Source organism: Scyliorhinus canicula, chromosome 13, assembly GCF_902713615.1.
Source record: "Scyliorhinus canicula chromosome 13, sScyCan1.1, whole genome shotgun sequence".
Taxonomy (NCBI): domain Eukaryota; kingdom Metazoa; phylum Chordata; class Chondrichthyes; order Carcharhiniformes; family Scyliorhinidae; genus Scyliorhinus; species Scyliorhinus canicula.
In genome coordinates this window covers 10,384,916-10,407,709 of record NC_052158.1, presented here as the reverse complement: position 1 = coordinate 10,407,709, position 22,794 = coordinate 10,384,916, and the positions used below count along the sequence as shown (strand labels likewise).

General features: G+C 50.3%; 2 protein-coding genes across 2 annotated transcripts in view; both read right to left on the bottom strand.

The window, feature by feature from the left end:
* The window catches only part of LOC119976468 (zinc-binding protein A33-like), a 99,174-nt gene that overhangs the window by 50,193 nt on the left and 26,187 nt on the right, over window positions 1–22,794 (bottom strand). The window lies entirely within an intron of this gene.
* On the bottom strand, window positions 5,600–13,053 carry LOC119975743 (E3 ubiquitin-protein ligase TRIM39-like). The gene is given in 3 exon segments (XM_038815569.1): window positions 5,600–6,492; window positions 6,494–6,684; window positions 12,745–13,053. Coding segments are annotated over 3 exon segments (690 nt in total). The 5' UTR covers window positions 12,884–13,053; the 3' UTR covers window positions 5,600–6,132.

Below are 22,794 nucleotides of genomic sequence, written 5' to 3'. Positions count from 1 at the left end.
TCCTGTCCACTCCACCCATCCCCTTTATAATTTTATACATCTCAATCACGTTCCCCCTCAGGCCCCTCTAATCCAAGGAAAACAACCCCAGTCTATCCAATCTCTCTTCACAGCTAAAACTCTCCAGCCCAGGCAACAGGCTGGTAAATCTCCTCTGCACCCTTTCCAGTGCGATCACATCCCTTCTACAATGTGGATTCCAGAACTGCACACAATACTGTAACTGTGGCCTAATCAACATTTTATACAGTTCCAGCATAGCCTCCCTGCCTATTCAACTCTAAACTTCACCTGATAAAGGGAAATATACCACATGCCTTCTTAACCACTGTATCCACCTGCCCTCCTACCTTAAGAAACTGGTGTACATGCAGACCAAGGGCCCTCTGATCGTCAGTACTTCCCAGAGTCCTGCCATTTATCCTGTATTCCGTTGCCTTGTTTGTCCTGCCCAAGTGCATCACCTCACACTTATCTGGATTGAACTCCATTTGCCACTGATCAGCCCATCTGACCACTCCATCTATATCCTCCTGTAATCTAAGGCTATACTTCTCACTAATTACTGCCCCACTAATTTCCCTATCATCCGCAAACTTAGTGATCAACCCTCCTACATTCAAGTCTAAATCTATCTGCAAACCACAAACAGCAACGGCCCCAACACTGATCCCTTCGGACCCTACTGGACACAGGCTTCCAGTCAGGAAAATACCCCTCGCCCATCATCCTCTGCTTCCTGCCACTCAGCCAATTCTGGATTAAATTTGCTAAATTTCCTTGGATCCCATGGGTTTTTACACAATAAACGGTAGAACTCTTGCAAGTACTGACAGGCAGAGAGATCTGGGCGTGCATGTCCAGCGATCACTGGAAGTGGCAACGTACGTGGATAAAGTGGTGAAGAAGGCATACGGCATGCTGGCCTTCATCAGTCGGGGTTTCAATATAAAAATTGGCAAGCCATGTTGCAGCTGTACAGGACCTTAGTTAGGCCTCACTTGGAATATTGTGTACAATTCTGGTCGCCACACGACCAGAAGGATGTGGATGCTTTGGAGAAGGTACAGAAGCGGTTTACTAGGATGTTGCCTGGTATGGAGGGCATTAGCTATGAGGAGAGGTTAGATGAACTTGGTCTGCTCTCACTTGAATGGCGGAGGCTGAGAGGCGGCCTGATAGATGTCTACAAGATTATGAGTGCATGGTCAGAGTGGATAGTCAGATGCTCTTTTCTAGGGTAGGAGAGTCAAATACTCGGGGACACAGGTTTTAAAGTGCGTGGGGAAAAGTTTAGATCAAATATCCGAGGCAAGTTTTTCTTTAAACAGAGGGTGGTTAATACATGGAATGCGCTGCCTGGGGAGGTGGTGAAAACAGGTACAATAGTGGCATTTAAGGGACATCCAGACAAATATATGAAAGGGTGGGAATGGAAGGATACGGACTCCCTAAGTGCAGACGGTTTTAGTTTAGGCAGGTACCATGGTCGGCGCAGGCTTGGAGGGCCGAAGGGCCTGTTCCTGTGCTGTATTGTTCTTCGTTCTTACCTTCGTTATCAGTCTCCCATCTGGAACCTTATCAAAGTCCAAGTAGATTACGTCAGATGTATTGCCCTCTTTGAAAAATTCAATCAAGTTGGTCAAACATGACCTTCCCTCAACAAAACCATGATGACTTTCTTGATTAATTCCTACCTATCCAAACACAGATTAATTCTGTCTCTCAGAATTACCCCCAATATGTTAGACTGGCTGGTCTGTAGTTTCCTGGTTTATCCATTCCTCCCTTGGTGAATAATGGGACCACATTGACTATCCTCCAGTCCTCTGGCACCTCTCCTGTTGTCAGAGCAGAATTGAAAATTATTTCCTCCCTTACCTCATTCAAAAGTCTGGGATACATTTAATCTGGCTCCGGATATTTGCCAATTTATAAGTCTGCCAGACCACTCAGAATCGATGTTAACTTCTTTGATTTTAATCACAGTCGTTCTCCCTGATTTCTGTAGCCACAACGTCACTTTCACTAGCAAACACTGACACAAAGTTTTCATGTGGAACCCTACCTATGTCCTCCCGCTCCACACACAAATTACCATTCTGGGCCTTAATTCTTTCCCGAGTTACCCTTTTACCCTGAAATGGACTTGTAAAGCAACTCAGGATTTTCCTTTATTTTACCTGCCACTATCCTTTCATATTCTCTCACCTATAAACTTCCTTTTTGCACATTCTGTACATCTCGAGGGTGCTGCTGTTCTGAGCTCTCGCTATCTGTCATAAGCCTCCCTTTCTCTTTTTACCCAAGGCCGCTCCAAATACAGATTAATTCTATATCCCACGAGATCCAGGGTTTACCCTTTTTCTTTGTTGGAACATGTTGGCCCTGCACTCTCCCTATTTCCTTCTTGAATGTGTCCCACTGTTCAGTCACAGATTAATCTAAACGTGTCCAGTCTAAGTCCACTCTGAACAAATCATTTCTGATATTATTAAAGGCGGTCTGCCCCCAGTTTAGAACTTTGATTTCAAAATAATTTGTTTACTGCCTTTCAAACATGTCCTGGCAGCTTCAATCACTTACTTACATGGACACCAAGGTCCCTCTGTTCCTAAACTTCCTTTAGAGTTTCTCCCTTTAGTTTAGACTGTCTCTCTATATTCATTGGTTTCCTGCGGGTGCTCCAGTTTCCTCCCACAGTCCAAAGATGTGCCGGTCAGGTGGATTGGCTATGCTAAATTGCCCTTAGTATCCAAAAGAGGACAGGTGGGATAGGGTGGAGGTGTGGGGGTAGCATGGAGGTATGGCGCTCTTTCCAAGGCTGGTGCAGACTAAATGGGCTGAATGGCCTCCTTCTGCACAGTAAATTCTACGATTCGATGATGATTCTTAACAAAATGATTTACTTCACACTTGAATTGAACTTAATTTGCCACTTGTCTGCCCAATCAAATATATCAATGCTCCTTTTCAAGTTCAAGACTATCCTCATCACAGTCGGCAATGATTCAAATCTTCGTGTCATCTCTAAATTATGAAATCAAGCCCTGGACACTAGTGTGTCGGTCATTAACAGATATCTCAGAAAGACAAGGGTCCCAATACAGACCCCTGGAGATCTCCACTAAAAACCTTCCTCCAAACTTTAAAAAGCCATTGATCACAACTTTCTGCTTTCCCTATCATCGATGAATATTTGAGCTTTAATAGGAGTGAAGAGATTTCCCCTTCCACGCTATGGGACACACTGAAGCTAATCGTTAGAGAGTAAGGCACAGGGAGGCGGAGGTTGGCAGACACTATCTTAGAGGTGGGCCGCCAAAACTCGATCAATCAGACACCAGAATTGCTGGCAAGGAGGAAGAGGGGAGTTTGGGCTTCGATGCACAGAGGGCGGTGTGCTGGCTGCAACGTTCACGATGGGGGAGGGAGGGGTGCTCTTTATGAACACCATGTTTTACCTTTAAGTCCATTACAGGGCACTTGACAGCAAGACACAATCACTATTAGGAGTGGGGATCATGGCTAAATGTTCCCAATCTCAAACTAGGGATACTGAGGCTAACTGTATTACACCAGCTCAGGAAAAATCTAATTTGGGTTTTCTGAGTTACAATCAGTCTGTTTCATGTCACAGACATTGAGCCTTTAGTGGAGGTGGAACAAGAAACAACAGCAAATAATTTGATTCCACTTTCTCAGGCTAATTCTGTCCATTGTATTTCTTCATTTCTTTTAAAGGAGAATTTAGCCTCAAACTCCATGAGTGTAAAAGACACTGAATTGTTCTGACACAATATTCTGTACAGTTCAGGGCAGTGAAAACTCCTAAAGAATGTGTTCTTTATGATTCAGGTGTTGTGAGAAAGACATTCCCCCTTCCCCACACAGCCTCAATGAAAAGGAAGCCCCTCTTACCTGGGCCTGTTACCGGGTGGACAATTCCTCCTTCTCCCATTGTCGGCTCCCAATCTGATCTCCCAGTAACCGCTCTTGCTGGGTGGGGCCTTCAGGCTGTGGTGAGGTCTGACTTTCACTGACCTCACACTGACCTCTGCTGCCAGCAACATGGCGTCATCACTCTGAGTGACAGGAGCTCCGACCAATTGGTTTCCCCATCTGCGGGAACCCGCCTTCCGCGCTCTGAGTGACAGTTCGATTGGCCAATCGGCTTCTACGTTACCAGAAAACCCGCCTCCCTCATGATGAGCGGCCGAATAACTGACAAATCGACTTCCGGTACCACGTTCGGTTTCTCGGTCCATCTTTGTGAGTGGCACTTTGACCAATCCACTTCCGTATTCCCCGGAAACCCGCCTCCCTTAGGCTGAGTGACAGGACAAACGACCAATCCCCTTGAACAATCAGCATAAACCCACCTCACTTGCTGAGTGACCGGAATGTCGGCCAATCAGCATACGTCGTCTCGGGAAACTCGCCTCCCTCACTCTGAGTGACAGGCCTTCTGCCCAATCCGCTTGCATATTCAGCGGAAACCCGCCCCCCCTGACTCAGTGACGACACAAACAGGTTGAGTTTCTGCTTCTTGGATTAATGATGAACTGTGTAAACTTTGAGAAAAACTGTTTCTATTCCAGTGGTTGTCAGATTGTTTTGTGTTGTTTAAAGAATCATTTTACAAACGTAACCATGTACCCTCCAATGTAAATTATAATTCTATATAATAACCACAATATGAACAGGTTCCATTTACAGAGACATTAATGATGTTTTAATAAAACAGGTAATTACATACTCGTGATTTCAGGATTATTTCTCTGATGTGGACAGTGATGAGATAGAGCAGACTAACCAGAGATAAATGATAACTGAGACTCCACTAACATTCCAGTGCAGCAACTGAACTGCTTTTCATCTGGTTAAACATTATCTGTTAATGTCTCACAAATCCCATCAGTTCACACATCATGTTCAATACAGACAGACTGTCAGATCAGTGTTCACAGCAGTGTCACATCATTTACATCTTTAAACTGTATTAATGTAAAATAAAAACTCCCAGAAACACGATTTTCCTATATTCCAATTTTATTACACATTCCCCACTGGAACATGACATTCTGGACAATATTTACAGACCTGTACAAACCCAGTCCAGTTTGTCAGTGTTATTTAATCACACAAGGAAGTTACATTATTGAAACACGGTGAGAGTTTGAAGTGAGTCAAACTGACAGATTTATCACGATTACAAGAAACAAACCAACTGGAGATTAACATAAACAGAGAATGATGGAAATACTCAGCAGGCCGGGCAGCTGGATAGCGGCACTTACTCACTGCCTGAGCCCAAACTGAAGACAGCGAGTATCACAGCAGCAGCTGGTCTCCCGCCTCCCCTCCCCTCCCCTCCCCTCCGACTGAAAGTCAATGTGAGACTCACCGCTGAAAACCATGACAGTGAAATGTCCATCACCGTGAAGAAGGGAGAGGATTCGGGAGGTTTGGGGTGGAAATATTGACAGCTGCTCAATGCAGAACTAACACTAACTCCTGGGAATTTATACAAAGTGGACCCCCCCCCCCCCCCCCGCCCCCCCGCCCCCGCCCTCTTGCATTTATTTCTCTCTCCCTTTCTCTCCGGGGAAACTCCTGGTTTGTGAATGTTTCTGATTCTCCTGCCTGTTCCCTATTGATTTTGCTTCTGTTTAATTTAGAATTTGTACTTCCCTGGGTATTATTGAATTTTCCTGCTCTTGGATTTTCTCCTTTGTCATTTCCTTGCCATTGGTGATCAATCTCACCCGAGTTCCTCTTCCCTGCCCCTCTTAACGTTCAATTTCCCACCTGGAGTCTCTGAGACCCTGAGTTTATTTCTGTCTGTGTTTTAATTCTCCATCGTCTCTGCGCTTTGATTATTCCCCATTATCTTGGGGATTTTAATCTATTTTCCAGGATTCACTGGAAAAGTTACCGCGTGTTTGTTGCTCCTCACCGAGTCAGGAAACAAAAAACAAAATCACCAAAACATTATTGTCCCTCAGCTGTAATCACCCTGAGCTCAGGAACCATTTGAACCATCCGCACCCCCTGTGACTGAGACCCACACCCAGCAGTTTACAGCTGGCAGGAGGCAGGGAGATGGTGTGAAATTATGGGATGGATCTGTTAGTGATCTTTAATCCCGCAGATTGTCAGCGGGGCCGAGTTTTTCCCGTCGATATTCCTTCCCGGACTGAAGAAGGGAAAGATTCTCTCAGTGAAAGTGTGGGTGAAAGTGTGGAGATGGGACATGTTGTCCACATTGTAAAATGACACCTGTCCCCCCTCATAGTCCAGGAAAACCCCGATCTTCCCGGGATTCACACTCAGGGTGAGGGGGGTCTTTGAGGGGAAGGTGGCGGCAAAATAACCAAATCCGGGGTCCAGCTCCACAATCCAGAATCCAGTCTCAGGGTTCAGGTAGATTCCCATTTTCCTGTTCACAGACTCTCGGGCCACTCCCAGCCACCACTGAGTCTTCCCCCCCCACCCCCACCTCCCAGTAATGTCTCCCTGATGTGAATCCCTCTGATCCCAGGACACAGGGCCACTGATTAAACCTCTCCGGGGTGTCAGGAAGCGGCTGCCGTTTGTCTCCGAGTCTCACACTGGTCCGGTCCTCAGACAGGATGAGCCGGGGATTCGCTGTGTTCAGATCCAGAGTCAGAGAGGCTGGAGCTGGGGGAAAGTTAAAATAACACAGTCAGTGATTTAGAGAGGGAGGGGGAGGGAAGAGAGAGGGAGGGGTAGAGAGGGGCAAACGGGGTAGGTGAGGGAGAGGATAGTGAGGGAGGGGGAGGGGACAGAGGAGAGAAATCAGAGCAGCAGAGCCAGGGAGTGGGTGAAGGGAGAGAGCAGGAAAGGAGAGAGGGAGTGTGAGAATGGAGTGAAAGTGAGGCAGAAGTGGCCAATGGAAAGCTGTGATGTGGAGATGCCGGCGTTGGACTGGGGTGAGCACAGTAAGAAGTCTTACAACACCAGGTTAAAGTCCAACAGGTTTGTTTCAAACACGAGCTTTCGGAGCACGGCTCCTTCTTCAGGTGAATGGAAAGGCTTGTTCCAGAAAAGTTTATATAGACACAGTCAGAGATGCCCCGGAATGCGGGCACCTGCAGGCAATCAAATCATCAAAGATGCAGAGAGAGAGGTAACTCCAGGTTAAAGAGGTGTGAATTGTCCCAAGCCAGTTCGGTCGGTAGGCCTCTGCAAGTCCAGGCTTGTTGGTGGGGGCCGAATGTAATGCGACATGAATCCCAGATCCCGGTTGAGTCCGCATTCATGCGTGCGGAACTTAGCTATAAGTTTTTGCTCAGCAATTTTGCGTTGTCGCGTCTCCTGAAGGCCTCCTTGTAGACTTGCAGAGGCCTACCGACCGAACTGGCTTGGGACAATTCACACCTCTTTAACCTGGAGTTACCTCTCTCTCTGCATCTTTGATGATTTGATTGCCTGCAGGTGCCCGCATTCCGGGGCATCTCTGACTGTGTCTATATAAACATTTCTGGAACAAGCCTTTCCATTCACCTGAAGAAGGAGCCGTGCTCCGAAAGCTCGTGTTTGAAACAAACCTGTTGGACTTTAACCTGGTGTTGTAAGACTTCTTACAATGGAAAGCTGGAGGGTTTGAGAGTGTGGAAGCCGGATTACAGAGAGATTGGAAGAGGGTTGAGAAATAGAGGGTGTGGCAGGGAGAACAGGAAGTGACAGGGAGTGTAGGAGGGTGTGAGAGACTGAGGTGGAGGAGTAGAGACAGCAGGTTAGCAGGGAGAGTGTGAGGGTGAGAGAGAGAGTGCAGAGGAATGAGTGCAAGAGTGTGAAAAAGAGATGAGGGGATGTTTCTAACAGTAGGAAGGCGGGAGGGAAATGGGAGGGTAAGAGAGAGAGTGGGGGAGAGAATGTACAAGATGGGATAAGAAAGAAAGTGAAGGGACGGGGGGGGGGGGATGCGAGGGGGGAGAGCGCGGGAGGAGGGGAGGGTGGAGGGAGAGGTATAGCGGAATGATGAAGGGAAGGAGAGAAATGGAAGAGAGAGTGTGGTTAGGTTGAAGAGAGAATGGAAGGGGCTGAGAGAGAGGGTGGGAGGGGGAAAGGAGATAGAGTGGGAGGGAAAGCTGTTGGATTGAGCAGAGGGGAGAGTATGAGTGCATGGCAGGGAGAGAGAGATCATCATGGGAAGGACAGAGGTAAGGAGAGCCGATATGAAACAGAGAGAGAGCGTGTGTGGGAGTAATAGGCTGTGAGGAACAGGGGAGAGGGAAAGTGCAGATGGAGGGAAGGAAGGGGGAGAAGAAGGAGTGACCCTAGCCAGTCAGAGTGTGAGGGACAGGATTGGACACAATGAGATAGCAGGGTAGTGGGGAGAGAGAGAATGTGAGAGATGGAGGAGAGATTGTGAGAAGGAGAGTGGGAGGGGAAAGGCAAGATTGTGGAGAGAGGGAGAGGGAACAGAGGGAAGGAGAGAAAGAGCTGGAGAGAGAGCGGGTGGGAAGTGATATTTCCACTGAGCAGCGTTTCGATGTCACTGCACAGGTTGTACACAATCCGAGCCTGTAAGATACCAGACAGAAATTACATTACAATAACACAAGAATTAGGAGCAGGAGGAGGCCATTCGGCCCCTCGAGCCTGCTCCACCATTCAGTAAGATCATGGCCGATCTGATTGAATATATTTCATGACCCAGTCACCACTGCTCACTGGGGAAGAGATTCCCAAACACAAACAACCCTATGACAGCAAACAAATTCTCCTCATCTCAGTCTCAAATGTCAGATCCCTCATTTTTAAACTGTCCCTTCATGCTCGACTCCTCCATAAGGGAAATATCCTCTCAGCATCCACCCTCTCAAGTCACCTCAGCGTTTTATATGTTCAATAAGATCAGCTCTCAATCTCCTAAACCCCAATGGGTATCGGCCCAACCTGCTCAACATTTCATCATAAGATAACCCCTTCACCCGAGGAATCAGGCGAGTGAACCTTCTCTGAACTGCTTCTAATGTAATGATATAATTTAATTATTAAGGAGACCAAAATGGTGCAGAATACTCCAGATGTGACCGCATTAAGGCCCTGGATTGCTGCAACAACAATTATATATTTTTATATTTTATTACAATGAACAACGGGCGGGATTCTCCAACCCCGCGCCGGGTCGGAGAATCGCCGGGGGGGGGGGCCGCACAAATCGCGGCATGCTGCCCCGATGCCGGGGGGGGGGGGGTAGTTGTGGCCTGGCCCGCGATCGGCGGGCCGGCCTCTTGGGCTCCTTTTCTCTGCGCCGGCCCCTGTCGCCCGACCCATTTGGCGTCGGGGCTGGCACAGAGAAGGGAGCCACTGCGTGCGTTGGCGCCGATGCCACTGCGCTTGCACAGATCCCGCGATGCCCAGTTGATGCCAAGGTCAGTTGCTGGAGCTGTGCTGGCCCCCTGTGGCCAGGAGAATCGGGCACCAAAACGCCTGTTGATGCCGGAGTAAAACACTCTCGTTTTACGCCGGCGTCAACACTTAGCCGCATGATGGGAAAATCCCGCCCAACATCTCATTTACTTTCCTGATCACTTGCTGCATCTGTGGACTAACTTTTTGTAAATCTGGACTTCCGGTTGCGGTGATGCGTCCTCAGGTGACGTCCTGAGGCCATCCCAATGGCGTGTGGCATACCCACCGCTGACGCCATTTTGGAGGGGGGCGGTGCATCTGAAAAATGCCGCCGTCCCCGATTTTGGCCTTTGGATTTTGGATTCTCCGGCCGATTGCAGAGTGCGATTTCAGCGCCGGTGATTTGAGAATCCAGCCCTAAGTGTTGAGACCAACAGAGAATCCATGGACTTCACGGCAGAAAAATCGGCGCCACACCTGCCGGGTCCGTGATTGACACTCAGGAGGCTGACAAGCTGCAGCCCCACATACACGGCAGAAAAAACTGCACAACCTCCTCAGGGTGGCCAGGGTGAGTAGGCAGCACTGAGCCCCTGGCACTAACACCCACCCACTCAGGAGAAGGCTGCACACAAACGCTGGGAGCGGGTGAAGCCAGGAGGGGGACCACGAGACCTGTGGCCCCTCACCATGGCAGAGCAGAGGGTCCTGAAAGTGGCCGGCGGCCCGAGGAAAGGGCGGTCACCGAGGTGGAGTCGGCCACGGGCGAGGAAATGAGACCACGCTGAGTTGCGGTTCCCCAGGACACGTGTGTGAACAATGCCCCGCAACACCACCCCCACACCACCTCCTCACCACCCTCACCCATCCCAACACCACCCATCCCCACACCGTTCCCCCCCCCCCCCCCCCCCAACCATGAGCCGAGCAGTGATGGGAGCAGCTCGGACACCAGCCCTCCACCCCAGGGACTAGCTGCCGTCCAGTCTGGTCTGGGGCTTCTGGAACAGACAGTCCCATCGATAGTGGAGATGCAGTCACAGAGCCAGGGACTACATGAGGGGATGTCGGTGAGCATCCAACACCTGCAGGCGCAGGTGGAGGAGTCCAACCGCGTGCAGGAGCAGGAGGTGGTGCCGACCATGCCTGTTACCCCGGCCAACACTCCATGGGTGGCGTCCGCAGTGGAGGCATTGGGGCGATGGTTTGGACTATGGATCGGCGATGCCCAAGGCCTGGGGCATTCTGTGCAGGCGCTGGCCGAGGCCCAGGACAGGGTTTGCTGCCTCACAGACGACCATGTCCCAGAGCCACCTGGAAATAGCAGCGGCGTTCCTGAGCATGGCCCAGTCACAGCAGGCCATGGCTGGGAACGTCAGCAGCATTGCCCAGACACTGACCAACATGGCGGAGACACAGAGGGAGGTGGCCCAGTCCCAGAGGGAGATGGTCCACTCCCTGTGCTCCCTGGCCTCCAGCATGCAGACCCTGGTCGAACCAAAGCGGGTCTCCAGGACTGGCAGTGCCAGGTGGCGGGGGAGCCTCAGGGGGTAGCTCCCCTCACACCCCAGTCCCAGAGAGAAGCCCAGGGGCCATTGGGCACCCCGAGGGAGGAGGAGGTGATGAGGCCCGTGCTGGTGACTCCCGCAGGGGAGGTGCCAGAACACAACAGCACCTTGGACTCCTCCTCCCTCCTGTCCCTGGCATATCTGGTGGGCAGCGGGCAGAACATGGCGGCACCACGCCACCTGGGACACCTGAGCAGGGGCCGGGTCCATCCGGGCCCGGTTGCCCCAGAAGACGCCGGCCAACGGGGACCCAGGTCGAAGGGCAGGAGTCACAGCAGGCCGCCTCCACTCCTGCTGTACCGTCTGGGGAACCACCGAGACATATCGTTAGGATCCGTAAGGCCAGAAAAGTAAACACCAGTTAAGTTGGCGCGGGTGCAGGGCACAGTTTAGTTATAGGGGCGAGGGAATAAACCTGGACAATAAACACCTGATACCATTGTTACAACCTGCCTCGGTGCTCTGTCTGATGGGTGTGTGGGGGGCGCTAGCCTGGGCTGGCTGGGGAGGGGAGGGAATGGGTGAATGTTGGGGGGGATCTGGGATATGGTGTGGACCCTGTGGGTGGCCCGTGATCCCCACCCTCCTCACCTCACCCTGACCGCTCCGACCACCGCCACCCCAGGGATTCGATGGGACCGTGTGTAGGAATGACCAGCTCACAGGCAGGGATCACCCAGGTGGACGGTGGAAAGTGTTACCGTGGGCAGGAGTCAGACATTGTCATACGATGCAGAGCAGCAGAGCTCATCGCAGAGCGGGTTGTCATCATCCTCCATCCCAGGGTCCCCACCCCGTAGTGCGGCGGGTCTGTATCACGGAGGGGGCTGCAGGTGGGGGAGGGGGTGGCCGAGGTGGGAAGTGAGGGGGTGTGAGGTTGGGATGCCGTGTCCGTGCCCCTGCCCCCCCCCCCCTCCCCCGCCTCCTAGTCGGCGAACCTGGAGGCGATCTGACCGTCCAGTGCACGGAGGCCCTGGCCTCCCGAGCCTGCCCGGATATCCTGGTGGGCTCGGTCCACATGGAAGTGGATGTATTGATCCGCTTGGGCATATAGGACCTCCGTGACGGCATGGATACACTTGTGCACCGACGTCTGTGAAATCCAGGTCCCCATTCGGTGCCAGGAAGGACCCTGTGGCATAAACATTCAAGGCGACCGTCACCTTGGGAGTGGGTGTCCTCCCCCCTATCCCCGCGGTGCCAGGTGTGCCATCATCGGGAGTCTTCGATGGCATGCCCGGTCCGGCAGGTCCTCGAATGACAGGCGGTGCCAGTAGACACAAGGCCTCATGTGGCGCCTCCTTAGCACCTCCCCCTCCTCGGCCTGTTGGACAGCCGGCTCTCCAACCTGGGCGGCTGCCCTCTGCCCCTCTGCTGCCCGCTCCGCTGCTACCCGCTCCGCTGCTGCCCGCTCTGCTGCTGCTCGCTCCTCTGCTGCCCGCTCCGCTGCTGCCCGCTGAGCTGCTGCCTGCTCCGCTGCTGTCTGCTCCGCTGCTGCTCGCTCCGCTGCTGCCTGCTCTGCTGCTGCCTGCTCCGCTGCTGCAGCTTCCTCCTCCTCAAGGAGCTCCCGCTCGTACAGCCGCGGGGCATCCCCCAGGGCTGCGGCGACCAGCAGGAAGGCCACCATTGCTGGTTGAATTCCAATATCCATTGTCTGCAGGGGGTGAAAGGTCAATGCGTTAGCATGGTGCGTACCCCCCCGTTTCCAACCAGGTCCACAGGGCTACACGGTGGCCCCGGTTGGCACTGCGGGATCGACCCCCCCATCTCCCTCCCCCCATCCCCTCACCCCTGGCCCTGTCGGTCCCACAGTCCCAGCTCCTCAGCTGAGCTGCTGCCAACAACTGCTGCTCCCAGCTCCTTAAACTAAACACAACTGAACACAAACTGTTGTTCACTGACCCTTGAGCTGACCTGTGACCTCCCATCAGGGTTCAGCCTCCTGCCCTGAGACAGGATCTGAATGTGTCAACCCTCGGGACATTCTGAACCTTAAATGTTACAATCTCCAGTCAACTCAAAGGTCTCTCCCACAGGTGATCCTCACTTAAAACCAACACAAGACAATCTCCAGAAATATATATTTCCTCACCCTCTCCATGTGATTAATATATCGTCTTTATATTCTTCCTGCCTTTTCACACATTATACTCCATCTACTAACTGAACTATCAACACGCAGCACGGTGGCACAGTGGTTAGCACTGCTGCCTCACAGCTCCAGGTTCAATTCCGGCCTCGGATCACTGTCTGTGTGGAGTTTGCACGTTCTCCCCGTGTCTGCGTGGGTTTCCTCCAGGTGCTCTGGTTCCCTCCCACTGTCCGAAGATGTATAGGTCAGGTGGATTGGCCATGGTAAATTGCCCCTTAGTGTCCAAAAAGGTTAGGTTGGGTTACTGGGTTACAGGGATAGGGTGGAAGCCTGGTCTTAAGTTGGGTGCACTTTCCAAGGGCCAGTACAGACTCGATGGGCTGAATGGCCTCCTTCTGCACTGTAAATTCTACGATGAACATCACTTTGGAGTCGGGTAGAGTGTGAATGGACTGAGGGAGGATTGAGTGAGCTGGAAGGGAGAGGGCAGATGCTGGAGGGGAGGGGAGAGACGGTTAGGGAAGCTGGAAGTGAAGGAAGGAGGGGTAGGAGAGAGAGTGTGGGATTGAGGGGTGTGGAATAGCAGAATGGGGAGAGGGATGGGATGGAGACAAGGGGAGGGAAGACAGTGGGAGAGAGGATGTACAGGGAGCAGAGCATGTGTGAGATGGCGAGGAGAGAGTTGTGGGTGGTGGGCAGAAGGGGTGTAGATGGAGGGGACAGAGGGCAGAGGAATGGGAGGTGAGAGAGAAAACTGCAGCGAAAGACAGAGGTTAACAGAGGTTAACAAAGAGACAAATAAGGAAGGAGAGGATCAGATATGAAGGCAGGCTAGCCAGTAATATAAGAAATGATAGTAAAAGTTTCTTTCAATACATAAGAAACAAACGACAGGCCAAAGTAGACATTGGGCCAATTCAAACTGATTCTGGAAGGCTAGTGATGGGAGACGAGGAAATGGCTGGAGAACTTAATAAGTACTTTGCGTCTGTCTTCACAGTGGAAGACATGAGTAATATCCCAAAAATTATAAAGGGTCAGGGGGCTGAGTTGAGTATGGTTGCCATTACAAAAGAGATGGTGCTAAAAAAGCTAAAAGGTCTTAAAATTGACAAATCTTCTGGCCCCGATGGGCTACATCCTAGAGTTCTGAGGGAGGTGGCTGAAGAAATAGCTGAAGCGTTGGTTGAGATCTTTCAAAAATCACTGGAGTCAGGAAAGTCCCGGACGATTGGAAGATCGCTGTTGTAACCCCCTTGTTCAAGAAAGGATCAAGACAAAAGATGGAAAATTATAGGCCAAATTAGCCTAACCTCGGTTGTTGGTAAAATTCTAGAATCAATCGTTAAGGATGAGATTTCTAAATTCTTGGAAGAGCAGGATCGGATTAGAACAAGTCAACATGGATTTAGTAAGGGGAGGTCGTGCCTGACGAACCTGTTAGAATTCTTTGAGGAGGTGACAAGTAGGTTAGACCAGGGAAACCCAGTGGATGTGGTCTATCTGGATTTCCAAAATGCCTTTGATAAGGTGCCACACAGGAGGCTGCTGAGTAAGGTGAGGGCCCATGGTGTTCGAGGTGAGCTACTGGCATGGGTTGAGGATTGGCTGTCTGACAGAAGGCAGAGAGTTGGGATAAAAGGTTCTTTTTCGGAATGGCAGCCGGTGACCAGCGGTGTTCCACAGGGTTCAGTGTTTGGGCCGCAGCTGTTCACCATATATATTAATGATCTGGATGAAGGGACTGGGGGCATTCTAGCGAAGTTTGACGATGATACGAAGTTAGGTGGTCAGGCAGGTAGTGCTGAGGAAGTGGGGAGGCTGCAGAAGGATCTAGACATTTTGGGAGAGTGGTGCAGGAAATGGCTGATGCAATTCAACGTGAGAAAATGTGAGGTCTTGCACTTTGGAAAAAAGAATCCAACCATAGACTACTTTCTAAACGGTGAGAAAATTCATAATAAGTACAAAGGGATCTGGGAGTGCTAGTCGAGGATTCCCTAAAGGTAAACATGCAGGTTGAATCCGTGATTAAGAAAGCGAATACAATGTTGTCATTTATCTCAAGAGGGTTGGAATATAAAAGCAGTGATGTGCTACTGAGCCTTTACAAGGCTCTGGTTAGGCCCCATTTGGAGTACTGTGTCCAGTTTTGGGCCCCACATCTCAGGAAGGACATACTGGCACTGGAGCGTGTCCAGCGGAGATTCACACGGATGATCCCTGGAATGGCGGGTCTAACATATGAGGAACGCCTGAGGATCCTGGGATTGTATTCATTGGAGTTTAGAAGGTTAAGGGGAGATCTAATAGAAACTTACAAGATAATACATGGCTTAGAAAGGGTGGACGCAAATAAACTGTTTCCGTTAGGCGAGGAGATGAGGACCCGTGGGCACAGCCTTAAAATTAGAGGGGGTAAATTCAGAACAGAGATGCGGAGACATTTCTTCAGCCAGAGAGTGGTGAGCCTGTGGAATTCATTGCCGCGGAGTGCAGTGGAGGCCGGGACGCTAAATGGCTTCAAGGCAGAGATAGATAAATTCTTGATGTCGCGATGAATTAAGGGCTACGGAGAGAATGCTGGTAGGTGGAGTTGAAATGCCCATCAGCCATGATTGAATGGCGGAGTGGACTCGATGGGCCGAATGGCCTTACTTCCACTCCTATGTCTTATGGTCTTATGGAAATGGGAGATGGCTGGCAGCAACTTCTGGATGAGTGGGAGAGCAGAGAGAATTAGGGAGCAGAAGGGGAGAGGCATAGAGTGATGGAGAGGGGAAAAGGTCTAAATAGGCTGGGGTGGGAGAAAGCAGGGGTGGGAGACAGTGATGGTGAGTTACTTTCTTAAACCTCTGCAGTCCATGTGGTGTAGGTACACCCACAGTGCTGTTAGGGAGAGAGTTCCAGGATTTTGACCCAGTGACAATGAAGGAATGGCGATATATTTCCAAGTCAGCACAGTGTGTGGCTGAGAGGGTAACTTCCAGGTGGTGGTGTGTCCAGGCATCTGCTGCTCTTGTCCTCCTAGATGGTAGCGGTTGTGGGTTTGGAAAGTGCTGCCTAAGAAGCCTTGGCGAGTTTCTGCTGTACATCTTGTAGATGGTACACACGGCTGACATTGTTCGTCCTTGTTAGAGGGATTGCATGTTTGTGGAAGGGGGAGCGAGTAAACGGGCTGCTTTGTCCTGGATGGTGTTGAGCTTCTTTCGTGTTGTTGGAGCTGCAGATCAGCTGACAAGACACTGGCAGTGAGGGGGGGGGGGGGGGGGGGGGGGGGGGGGGGGGGTCAAGGGAGGTAATGGAGAGGTAGAATTGGGTGTCATTTGAAAACTGTCCCTCTTTCTGTGGGTGAGGTTACTAAGTGGCAGCAAGTAGATCAGGAAAAGGAGGTGATCAAGGATAAAATGTTTGAGTCTGTGGGGAGCAGTATGGAGGTGAGAAGTGAAACTATTGCTGGAGATACTCTGGCTGTGATAGAATTGGCAAGTGTGGAACCAAATAAAGACAGAGCCACAGAGTCGGACAATAGAGGAGATAGTTTGGAGGAGAATGGTGGTGTTGACCATGTCAATGTTTGCAGAGAGGTTCAGAGGGATGAGGAGGGATAATGTATTATACTCGTTATGTGTCTCATTTATTGGGTCCATTCTGGGCTGTGATTGGGATGAAAATCTGGTTGCTGTGGTTCAAACATCGACGTGCAGAAAAATTGGACATTTATTTCAGAAGTGCTAATTTCTGGAAGACTTTGTAGAAGAATGTAAGGTCAGAGATCAATTATAAATACAGAGGGATCGAGATTGGGAATTTGAAATGGGCCTTAAAAATCTGAATAGGAATTTAACAGGAGGTGACAGCACAGGAACGAGATCGGAGAGAGAACACAGCCCTGTCTGATTCCAGATTTAACTGGAAAGCTTTTCAGTTTCACACATTGATGGAAATTGCGGTATTTTCGTTTGGAGAGAGCAGTTGGATCCATTTGCAGATTTACTCCTCAAACTTCATTTTGGAGAGCATATTGACCATGTGGGTGTGTGATATTCTGTTAAAGGCCTTCCCCTGGTCCAAGCTGATGAGGCAGGTGTCTACATCCTGACCCACATACAGGTGATTGTATCCCTGAGGAGCACAAGGCTATCAGAGATCTTCCTTCCAGATACAGCAGAGGTCTGATCAAAGTAGATCACCAACTCTAGAGCAGACTTGACTCGATTGATGACCTTGGACAGAATTCTGTTGTCCATGTTAAGCAGTGAAATGTCACCAATTTCTAATTCCTCTCTCTCCCCTTCCACTTGTAGATGAAGGTGAGGAAGCCTTTCCTCATGGATTCTAAAATCTTATCAGTCAGAATCAAACTCTCACACACTGGACTGATCCAGTCTCACAGAGTCAAACACAAATGACCTGATGAACGGTCACTTCCTCTCAAGGAGCTGGCAGTTTGTGCCAACCCGTCCTAAATGAGTGTTTTTTATCGTGTCATCTAAGATTTCTGTGATAGAGGACAGTAAGGACGGGGGTGGGGGGTGTTGTCTGTGGGCTTCATGTCGCACAATCTGACACAAAAGGATTTGCTGATCCTCAGTATGTCAGACTGCGATGATTTCACTGAACCAACTTCTTCCTTCAGGCTGTTCAACACAGATCTCTCTCTCTCTCTCTCTGTCTCTCTCTCTATCTCTCTGTCTCTCTCTCTCTGTAACCTGTGGAAGATGAAACGTGAGCGGAGTCTGGAATGAATGATAATCTTGGAGCCTCTGCAGCGAAGAGCGAGTCATAGGGGCTGGTTTAGCTCACTCGGCTAAATCGCTGGCTTTTAAAGCAGACCAAGCAGGCCAGCAGCACGGTTCAATTCCCGTATCAGCCTCCCCGGACAGGCGCCGGAATGTGGCGACTAGGGGCTTTTCACAGTAACTTCATTGAAGCCTACTCGTGACAATGAGCGATTTTCATTTCATTTCATTTCATAAAGAGCAAAGAACAAACAACGGTACAGCACAGGAACAGGCCCTTCGGACCTCCAATCCTGTGCCGACCATGCTGCCCGTCTAAACTAAAATCTTCTGCACTCCCGGGGTCCAGATCCCTCTATTCGCATCCTATTCATATATTTGTCATGATGCCCCTTAAATGTCACGATCGTCCCTGCTTCCACCACCTCCTCTGGTAGCGGAAGGAAACCGGAGCACCCGGAGGAAACCCACGTAGACACGGGGAGAACGTGCAGGTTAGGTATGGATATGAGGAAAGATTGGGGAATTTGGGAGCTGATCTTGGTGCTTCATAAGATAGTTAATGAACAAAAAAAATCCAGAATAATCCCTTTAATTGTAAAAGGATGATGTAATACATGACGGTCATTAAAGTACCAGAAGTTATTTGTTCAGGGCACTGATGCTCACCTGAATCAGGTTGATCTGATGCTCTGGACCAGAGTGCCTCTACCAATTTAACACACTGGGCCTCATCACAATTGCCTGCCAGGACACACAAGTGAACTTGTCATTTGTCCAGCACCTTGTACAGTTGCAACATGACTTGCCAACTTTTATACTCAATGCCCCGGCCAATGAAGGCAAGCATGCCATTTGCCTTCTTGACTAACTTCGCCCCCTGTGTTGCCCCTTTCAGTGACCTGTGGACCTGTACACCTAGATCTCTCTGACTGTCAATACTGTTGAGGGTTCTACCATTCACTGTATATTCCCTACCTACATTAGACCTTCCAAAATGCATTACCTCACATTTGTCCGGATTAAACTCCATCTGCCATTTCTCCGCCCAAGTCTCCAAACAATCTAAATCCTGCTGTATCCTCTGACAGTCCTCATTGCTATCCGCAATTCCTCCAACCTTTGTGTCGTCCGCAAACTCACTCATCAGACCAGTTACATTTTCCTCCAAATCATTTATATGTACTACGAACAGCAAAGGTCTCAGCACTGATCCCTGTGGAACACCACTAGTCACAGCCCTCCAATCAGAAAAGCACCCTTTCACTGCTACTCTCTGCCTTCTATGACCGAGCCAGTTCTGTATCCATCTTGCCAGCTCACCTCTGATCCCGTGTGACTTCACCTTTTGTACCAGTTTGCCATGAGGGACCTTGTCGAAGGCCTTACTGAAGTCCATATAGACAACATCCACTGTCCTACCTGCATCTTTGTGACCTCCTCGAAAAACTCTATCAAGTTAGTGAGACACGACCACCCCTTCATAAAACCGTGCTGCCTCTCGCTAATATGTCCACTTGCTCCCAAATGGGAGTAGATCCTGTCTTGAATAATTCTCTCCAGGAGTTTCCCTCCCACTGGCGTAAGGCTCACCGGCCTGTAGTTCCCCGAATTATCCTTGCTACCCTTCTTGAACAAAGGAACAACATTGGCTATTCTCCAGTCCTCCGGGACATCACTTGAAGACAGTGAGGATCCAAAGATTTCTGTCAAGGCTTCAGCAATTCCCTCTCTTGCCTCCTTCAGTATTTTGGGATAGATCCCATCAGGCCCTGGAGACATATCCACCTTAATATTTTTCAAGACGCCCAACACCTCTTTTTTGGATCTCAATGTGACCCAGGCTATCTGCACACCCTTCTCCAGACTCAACATCCACCAATTCCTTCTCTTTGGTGAATACTGATGCAAAGTACTCATTTAGTACCTTGTCTATTTCCTCTGGCTCCACATATAGATTCCCTTCCCTGTCCTTCAGTGGGCCAACCCTCTCCCTGGCTACCCTCTTGCTTTTTATATCCCTGTAAAAAGCCTTGGGATTTTCCTTAACCCTATTTGCCAATGACTTTTCGTGTCTCCTTTTAGCCCTCTAGACTCCTTGCTGAAGTTCCTTCCTACTTTCCTTATATTTCACACAGGCGTTGTCTGTTCCCAGCCTTCTAGCCCTGACAAATGCCTCCTTTTTCTTCTTTCTTTTAAATAAACAATTTTAATGAGGTATTTTTTGGCATTGCAAACAACAACAATATAAAACAATATATAGAACAATACACATAGTGCAATAGCTGACTCCCAACCCACAAGGACCCGCCTAATTGACACCCTATTCTACATTACCCTAACCCCCCCTCCACCTCTCCCCTCTGCTGACAATTAATTCTGATGAAGTTGATGAATGTTTGCCACCTCCGGGCGAACCCTAACAGCGACCCTCCCGGGGCGAGCTTAATTTTCTCCAGGCCGAGAAAGCTCACCATGTCCGATAACCAGGTCTCCGACTTCGGGGGCTTTGAGTCCCTCCAAGCCAGCAGTATCCGTCTCCAGGCTACCAGGGAAGCAAAGGCCAGAACGTCAGCCTCTTTCTCTTCCTGGACTCCTGGGTCCTCCGAAACCCCAAAAATCGCCACCTCTGGACTCAGCGCCACCCTTGTTTTCAATACTTTGGACATGACGTCCATGTACATAGATCCCTGAAAGTTGCCACCCAGGTTGATAGGGTTGTGAAGAAGGCCTATGGTATGTTGGCCTTTATTGGTAGAGGGATTGAGTTCCGGAGCCATGAGGTCATGTTGCAGTTGTACAAAACTCTAGTATGGCCGCATTTGGAGTATTGCGTACAGTTCTGGTCGCCTCATTATAGGAAGGACGTGGAAGCTTTGGAACGGGTGCAGAGGGGATTTACCGGGATGTTGCCTGGTATGGAGGGAAAATCTTATGAGGAAAGGCTGATGGACTTGAGGTTGTTTTCGTTAGAGAGAAGAAGGTTAAGAGGTGACTTAATAGAGGCATACAAAATGATCAGAGGGTTAGATAGGGTGGACAGCGAGAGCCTTCTCCCGCGGATGGGGGTGGCTAGCACGAGGGGACATAGCCTTAAATTGAGGGGTAATAGATATAGGACAGAGGTCAGAGGTGGGTTTTTTACGCAAAGAGTGGTGAGGCCGTGGAATGCCCTACCTGCAACAGTAGTGAACTGGCCAATATTGAGGGCATTTAAAAGTTTATTGGATAAGCATATGGATGATAAGGGCATAGTGTAGGTTAGATGGACTTTAGTTTTTTTTTTCCATGTCGGTGCAACATCGAGGGCCGAAGGGCCTGTACTGCGCTGTATCGTTCTATGACATCAGTGAACCCCCCCCCAGTATCCCCTGAGTTTTGGACACACCCAGAACATGTGGACATAGTTCGCTGGTCCTCCCTCACATTTTGCAGGCCTGCCCTCTGTCCCGAAGAAGCTACTCATGCGGGCCCGGTGGACAACCTTGAATTGGATCAGGCTGAGCCTGGCACATGTTGCGGCCGCGTTGACTCTGCTCAACGCATCCGCCCACAGGCCATCCTTTATCTCACCTCCCATCTGCTCCTCCCACTTATGCTTCAGCTCCTCCGTCTGCGTCTCCTCCGCCCCCATGAGTTCTTAGTAGATGTCTGAGGCGCTCCCCTCCCCCACCCGTCCTCTGGAAACTACCCTGTCCTGGATCCCCCTTAGTGGCAGGAGTGGGAAGGCTGATACCTGACTGCGCAGAAAGTCCCGCACCTGCAAATATCTAAAATCGTTCCACCTTGCCAACCCAAACTTCTCCTCCATGCTCGGAACGCTCCCTTCAATGAACAATACGAACAAAAATCTCGGGAGGACGGTCATTTTTACCGTCTGCACTCTCCCAGCTAGCGACAACGGGAGCGCATCCCATCTCCGAAACTCGTCCCTCATTTGTTCAACTAAACGGGACAAGTTCAGCTTATGTAACCAGCCCTAGTCCCGCACCACTTATATCCCTAAATACCTGAAACTATCCCCTACTAACCTAAACGACAGCTCCCTCAGCCGTCCCTCCTGACCCCTCGCCTGAACTACAAACATCTCGCCCTTCCCCATATTCAGTTCATACCCCGAGAACTGGCCAAATTCCACTAAAATTCCCATGATTTCGCCCATCCCCTCCCCTGGATCTGAAACGTATGGGAGCAGGTCATCCGCGTACAGCGAGACTCTCTGTTCCACCGGTACCCCCCCCACCCCACCCGGACTAGCCCCTTCCAAGCCCTTGAAGCTCTCAGAGCAATTGCCTGCGGCTCTATAGCTAGCGCAAACAGCAGTAGGGAGAGGGGGCATCCCTGTCTTGTCTCCCGGCACAATCAAAAGTAGTCAGGAATCGTCCTATTCATCCTTACACTAGCCTCCGGGGCCTGATAGAGCAGCCAGACCCAGTCGATAAAGCCCCCCCCCGAATCCAAATCGTCCCAGCACCTCCCATAAATAGTCGCACTCCACCCGGTCAAAAGTCTTTTCCGCATCCATTGCCACTACTACCTCCACCTCCCTTCTCTCCGGGGGCATCATTATCACATTTAGCAGCCTTCTCACGTTGGCCACCAACTGCCTGCCCTTAACAAACCCAGTTTGGTTCTCTATAATAACGTCCAGCACACAATCCTCAATCCTGGAGGCCAAAAGTTTGGCCAGAAATTTGGCATCTACATTCAGCAGGGATATCAGCCTATAGGACCCACATAGCTCCGGGTTCTTGTCCCGTTTCAATATCAGCGAGATAGTGGCCTGTGACATCGTCGGGGGGCAAAACCCCTCTGTCCCTCACCTCATTAAAAACCTTGACCAGCACCGGACCCACTATCCCAGAGAACTTTTTATAGAACTCCACCGGGTACCCATCCGGCCCCGGGGCTTTACCTGACTGCATGGTCTTCAAACCCTCAAATATCTCTTTGGCCCTAATTGGGGCCCCTAGTCCATTTACCAGCTCTCTGCCCACATTTGGGA